This window comes from Apodemus sylvaticus, chromosome 7 (assembly GCF_947179515.1).
Source record: "Apodemus sylvaticus chromosome 7, mApoSyl1.1, whole genome shotgun sequence".
Lineage (NCBI taxonomy): Eukaryota > Metazoa > Chordata > Mammalia > Rodentia > Muridae > Apodemus > Apodemus sylvaticus.
In genome coordinates this window covers 92,624,561-92,631,742 of record NC_067478.1, presented here as the reverse complement: position 1 = coordinate 92,631,742, position 7,182 = coordinate 92,624,561, and the positions used below count along the sequence as shown (strand labels likewise).

The following is a 7,182-nucleotide window of genomic DNA, read 5'->3' as shown; positions in this document are numbered from 1 at the left end:
TTAATCCTTCCACTTTGTCAAAGTTTTTCTTAGAGCAATTTTAACATCCTTATTTTTCAAGGTGTAGATTAATGGATTCATCATAGGAACCACATTGGTATAAAAAACAGAAGAGATTTTTGCTCCATCCAAAGGCCCAGCTGAGGAGGGTTTGAAATACACAAGTGCACCTGAACCAAAGAACAGAGAAACAGCAATGATGTGGGAGCTGCAGGTGCTGAAGGCTTTGGACCTGCCCTTAGAGGAACTGATGCGGAAGATGCTGGAGAGGATAAAACCATAAGAGATAAAAATGGTAGGAGTGGGAATAATGATGTTGATGACCACTATGACATAAGCTACAAGCTTATTAACATAGGTGCTTGTGCAGGAGAGCTGGAGCAAAGGGAGGATGTCACAGAAATAGTGGTTGATGTTTGCATCACAGAAAGACAACCTCAGCATACACACAGTGTGAGCTACAGCATCAGAAAATGCCATCAAATATGAACCAATCATCAGGTTTAAACACATTTGAGGAGACATCAGAACATTATACAAAAGTGGATTACAGATAGCCACGTATCGATCATAGGCCATTGAAGTCAGCATATAGCATTCAGAAACAACGAAAAAACAAAAGAAATAGAGTTGAGTCATACATTGCATATAGGAAATGACATTCCGTCTTAATATGAAGTTCATCAACATTTTGGGAGTGAACACAGAAGAATAACAAAAATCTATAAAGGACAAGTTAAAGAGGAAAAAGTACATGGGTGTGTGAAGATGTGAATTTAGTAAAACTAAAATCATCAAACCCAAATTTCCCAATGCAGTGACTAGATACATTGCTAGAAACAGAAGGAACAGGGGTATTTGGAGATCAGGCTGGTCTGTCAATCCAACTAGAATGAATTCAGTCACCAAGGAAACATTTACTGAGTCCATTCTTTTCTAAGAGAATCTTTAGACTCAGGAAAAAGAGTTATATTAAAGGATGATCCACACTCAGTAATGGGTTGATCCCACCTGTGATATGCATACTGGGAATGTTTTTTATAGTTCCAACTGGGTCTTCAGAATCAGCTGGTGTAGTCGCAAACAAATGGACTTATAAGGCAAGCAGTACCAAATTTCAATACTATTTCTGAAAAAGAAAATACATGCAAAGAATGAAGAATAAAAACTAAAAAACAATGATTCATCTTTTTCCCACCTAATTTTTTCTTCACTAGAGCCCTCTCTACATTAAAGAAATCTGAAGCTAGAAATGAGCATGAGGAAGGGAGGTAACATTAAAGCTACTACACCAATGCTTATGACTACAAGGGCAAGCGGTCACCTCTATCTACTACACCATTCTTTGGAGCTTCCCTCGTGATTAGGAATGGCGGGTATTTCTACCCTGGATGACTGGAGTAATCCAAACCTTGGTGATTTGAATGCATGACCTGGTTCTAAATACTTGTAGTAGTAACTCGCTAAAATGAAGAACACAAAGGGCAGAGCAAAAGAGAGAGAGAAAGAGAGAGAGAGACAGAGAGAGAGACAGAGAGACACAGAGACAGAGAGACAGAAAGAAAGAAAGAAAGAAAGAAAGAAAGAAAGAAAGAAAGAAAGAAAGATAGAAAGAAAGAAAGAAAAAGAAACTTGAAATAGATGTCTTAGCAATGCAAAGCTACCTTCTACAGCTACAGATTTTCCTCTACTATGGTATGAATGAACGTGTTTACTCCAAAACTATAAGAACAAGAGTGGTGTAGCTACTGGCCAATGTCAAAGAGTCATCAATCTTGAAGACTTGAGTCCTGGGCAAGCATCAAAATAGTAATAGAGATGCTGCGAATTTAGTGTCCACTTACAATTATTAACACTCTCTGTTTCTCCTAATGGCTTTCTTCTGCCACTTTATTCTCCATTTGTATAGAATAGAGAAGAAACAGCTTTGCTAATGATCTTCCTATACTAAGAAATCTGTTACTATATCTAGTATTCAGAATCTCATTATTTTCTCCCAACCCCTCTCTCTGTTTGTGTACGTGTGTTATATTTTTGAAAATAAATTCTCTCATACATTTTGAGGACAGTTTCCTCTTTCTACACTGCTTCTTATTCTCCTGTACCTCCCTGCTTCCCTTTTTCACTCATCCACTATATGTTTTTTTCTTCTGAAAAGAATACGCCTCCAAGAGACAACAACCATACGTAGAAAAACATAAATAAGGTAGCCGAGTGGTGGTGGCACACGCCTGTAATCTCAGCATTCTGGGAGGCAGAGGCCAGTTAGAGGGCAGCCTGGTCTACACAGTGAGTTCCAGGACCGCCAGGGCTATACAGAGAAACCCTGTCTCGAAAACAAACAAACAAACAAAAAACAAACAAACAAAACAAGACAAATACCAAAAGATAAAAGTCCTCATATGGAGGGTGAATGAGGCAACCCAATATGAGAACTGGAGTTCCAAAAAAAGGCAAAAGAATCAGAGAAACACCCACTCCCACTGTTAGATGTCCCAGTCCAAACCTTGAAGATTTCTTTCATTCTTATTTACCCATGTTTATCTAGTAGAAATACTTCAGAGTCAAAGGATTCATTTCACATCTTGTCAGTCTAAGAAGATGTAGTCAAAACTCAGTGCCTGAATGTTCCTGGAATGATGGTTGAATTTTAGAAGATAATCTGTGATTAATACTTTGAGTCTTTACTTGAAGCAGAAAAAATATGAACAGTAATGATGTCATCCCACTGCCAATGTCACGGCACAGAGGATTTTGTGTGGGTTTACTAGGAGAATACATTTTCTTATAAACAATGTTGATGTGTGCTTGCTTCTTCCCCAGAGAATAACATTTAGATAGAAGAGTGAACTTGGGGAATTGTATTACTCCCTGGATGATATCTGTCTTTAGATCTTGAGGGTTTCATGCATTTTCCCTTCTCTCTGTGGTAAGTGAATCCCCTAGTGAATGTAGAAAGACAGAATTTCATTTCCACAATAATATTGAGATCTATAGAGAAATGAGTATTTTAGATTCCTTGTCTACTCATTTCTGCAGTTAAGTGAAAACTGCCCACAGACTGTAGTCTGGGTTGCCCAAGTATTGTTTCTGGTAGATGTAGTGTGTGGTAGAGCTAGGTTTTGTGAAACAGCATGACTTATATTTCTTGAGAAATTGTTACTTATAAACACTTACTAAAAATTTCTGATTACCCTGTTCAGCCAGTGATACTTATTATTTCATTTTACTATATTGTCATTCTAAAGTGACTAATTTGATAATATTTAATTTATCTACTTTTCTTTCATAGATATTTCTTTTAATGCCATCCCAAAATCATTGCCTAATGATAGGTCTTAAACCTATCCACCTCTTGTTGCCTTATAAAGGTCTTTTTGTTTATTGTTCACATGAAATCCATACCTCATTTTGTTTCAGTAGAAGCAGTGAAGATACCCATTTCTTCTCTCTCTCTCTCTCTCTCTCTCTCTCTCTCTCTCTCTCTCTCTCTCTTGTGGCTATGCAATTATAATTATTGCAACCTTATTTCTTAAAATTCTCCTAAATTATTCATTAGGTTTCTTATATATTATTTACAAAATTAATAGTCTTATGCATGTTAGCCTTTTCTTAGACTGTTAAGCTTAGTAACACAATTTAGTTAAAACTTCCTATGCAATCACTTTACTCTGTCCATACAGATTTTCCCATTACGAACTTGAACATAAAATATAAGTGAGGATGTGTGGTACCTGATATAAGGTGGTAAGCATCATGCTTCTCAACCCATTCCAAAACATGGGAGGAACATAGGAAAGCTTATGAAGATAAATGCAGACATAATACATAACTTCCACAATTATTTCAGGAATTCCCACTGTGTACCCTCTACGCTATTTAGAACTAAAATGGAATAGGAGGTAAGCAGCAAGATATTTATCCTTACAGAATTTATGAGATTTAAGGTAGCACAGGAGATAATGAATTAAAAAATATTCTAATGATATACAGTGTATAAGCAAATGCATAATGGCAACTGGTAGTTTGAGAGACTTATCATGAGCCATTTAACAATTCTCAACATATGCTTTATAGTAGTTAATTTAACTGTTACATATATACCTATTTTACAATAAGTTAAAATAACCAGAGAATATCAAAGTCCCGAGGTATTATTATTCATAGTAAATACGGGATGGAAATGGACACAAGGCCTTTTAAATCTCACATTATACAAAAAATAAGTTTAAAAACTGATCTTAATGTAACTTGCACACACACATACACAAACACACATACACACACCACCGCCACCACCACCACTACCAACAACAACAACAACAAAACAAAAACAAAAACAAATAAAAGCATAAACAAACTCTTTGAATATGTCGGCATAGAAGACTCTAAAAAGGATATAAGACTTTCAAACAGACCAATAAAACCAAACTCAGTATTAGAAATATTTTACAGTCTTGAGCCAGCCCACAGACTAGGAGAAACCATTTGCCAACTTTACAACAGACTAAATATACTAGTGGATTCCCTTATACCCCACATATTTCAAATACTGTAAAGAAAAGAAAGCATAAAAAATAGCTTAGCTATTTTTACCTGGGACTCCACTTGACATGGGTTATACACCCATTTTTCTTCTTGATAAAGGAATTAGAATCCTCTTGATAACCTGATACCACATGATCTGTATCAAGTTACAAATATGCCCTACTACAAACAATAGGATTGAATATTCCCATTAATAGCCTCTTAACAGCACTTGTATTGGTTATCATTTTCAACTTGACACAAATATAGTCCCCTGGAATGAGGGAATCTTAAATGAAAACGTGCCTCCATTGGAGTGGCTTGGATAAAAACATCATAAGAAAACCGCTATTTATTACATTATTTTGATACATAATTCTGTGTGCATATTCATGCAATTAAAATAAAAAACATTACTTCTTTTGATGGAAAGAACTTGTACAAGAAAATAAAACAAAATAAAACAAAAAACACAAATAAACAGAGGCTACAAAGTCAAACCTGTCAATTAAACTAGATTCTGGAAATGGATCCAGAACCTTACATCTCACTTACAGAAAATAAATTTAAAAATTGATCTTAATTAAAATTGCAGAAGAAAATATAAATGAAAGACCCTAATAACTGTTTCTTCTTTCTTCTAAGGAAGAAGTCTAAATATCCACTGCCCTTGATTATACTTTTTCTAAGGTGTCTCATTACATCTTTTGGCAGTATGCCTAAAATTTCCATTCTTGATTTACTCTAATAATTTTTTTTTGGAGATGTTTGTGTGCACACATGTGCGTGCACGTGCACATGCGTGTGCGTGCATGCATGTGTGTGTGTGTGTGTGTGTGTGTGTGTGTGTGTTGTAGTTATTTTGAACACTACACCATGAATCTGAAGATGTCCTGACAGACAACTAGTATCCCTGGAAGAGGGCCGAACATTAGTTTTGGTCTATCCATAAATGAAGATGTTTTATCCCTGCGGATTTTGGAGACAAAATCTACTGTATGTTTTTATAGCAGAGGGGTCACATTTCTCTTGGGAAAATAAAGTAGAATTATGTTGCCTACCATCTTCTTCTTCAAAACACTTATTTTGTTTTAGATACTTATTTTTATTTTAGTATTGATCATTTTCTTGTTGCTGTGGTAAAATGCCTGACAATTAGAAGTTGGATTTACCCACATATTCATAGACACACAGGTACACAATACTACTCAAATTTGAAAAACAGTGAATGGGATGGGTAGTGTTGGATAATCTCAAAAAGTAGAATAAATTTAAAAATATGGCTCAATAACCTTAAGAATACAGTGGTGGGGCTAGAGAGATGGCTCGGTGGTTAAGAGCACTGACTGCTCTTCCAGAGTTCCTGAGTTCAAATCCCTCCAACCACATGGTGCCTCACAACCATCTGTAATGAGATCTGATGCCCTCTTCTGGTATATCTGAAGACAGCTACAGTGCACTAATATAAATAAAATAAATAAATCTTAAAAAAAAAAGAATACAGTGGTGGCATGCATATCTTACTGGTAACCAACAGATCTCTTATCAGACTTAGGACACATTTAACAAGGTGGAAATCAAGCTTGGTACTAGAATGCTAGCCAACAACCCAAGAATAGTGAGGTTAGAGGAATAAGAAGAGGAACCTACAACTACTACTTTATGAAACTAGCCTAAGTCCTAAATATATTATAAATAGTTTTTCCTTATGCCTATTGATAAGTGCAGTTCCTACCTTCATCAAGGAAACTTTTCTTTACCGCAAGCAAATGTAATTACAGGAAAATTACAAAAAATTAGTATCTAGAGTTGTGGAGCCCAGTCCCTTTCCACGTAGCTTTCAGTATCCTTCATAAGCTCCAGAAATGGGCCGAGCTATTTGTCACCATGCAATTTCACTTGAATCCACGGATAAAATACACAGACACAAGTTGTTCTATTTCCACTTTCCTTTGGGCATAACTGCTGGGTACTACTGTTTCCTGCCTGAGAAAGCATTCATTCCCTTAAACCATATAAAGAAGAAACCCTCCTTCTTCTTAGGGTTCATATGGTCTTTGAATTGATTATTGGGTATTCTGAACTTTTGGGCTAATATCCACTTATCAGTTAGTACATACCATGCTTGTTCCTTTGTGATTGAGCAATCTCACTCAGAATAATATTCTCAAGTTCCATCCACTTGTCTGCAAATTTCATGAAGTCATTTTTAATAGCTGCATAGTATTCCATTGTGTAAATTCATCATATTTTCGGTATCCATTACTCTGTTGAGGGACATATGTTTAGTTTCCAACTTCTGCCTATTATAAATATGAATGCTATGAACATAGTGGAGCATGTGTCCTGATTACATTTTGAAGCATTTTCTTGGGTATATGCCCAGGAGTGTACAGGTGGGTCCTCTATCAATCTTTGTTGGTACCTGACCCTGTCCAAATGTATTTTTTTTCTTCATCTTGGTGTTTTATTACAATAGTCAAAAAGTAAACAATACAATGATTTTTTTATTCGATATATTTTTTATTTGCATTTCAAATAGTTACAAAAGAAGTTGGAGCTATTCTTTCAGTTATCTATCTTTACTTTTAATAATTAGTTTTGAGATTTCTCTCTTCTGTTTTTGTCTTTAATTTATTAATATTTTTATTTATT

The 7,182-nt window shown here is 35.5% G+C and overlaps 1 protein-coding gene across 1 annotated transcript; it reads right to left on the bottom strand.

The window, feature by feature from the left end:
- Positions 1–930, bottom strand: LOC127689784 (olfactory receptor 8B3-like). Its single transcript, XM_052189379.1, has one exon. It carries the CDS (start codon positions 928–930, stop codon positions 1–3), a length of 930 nt encoding a protein of 309 aa, XP_052045339.1.
- Between the last annotated feature and the right edge of the window lie 6,252 nt (positions 931–7,182).

Bases quoted from the DNA above. Each gene is read 5' to 3' on its own strand.
- LOC127689784 (XM_052189379.1), bottom strand. From the start codon at position 930: ATGGACTCAGTAAATGTTTCCTTGGTGACTGAATTCATTCTAGTTGGA.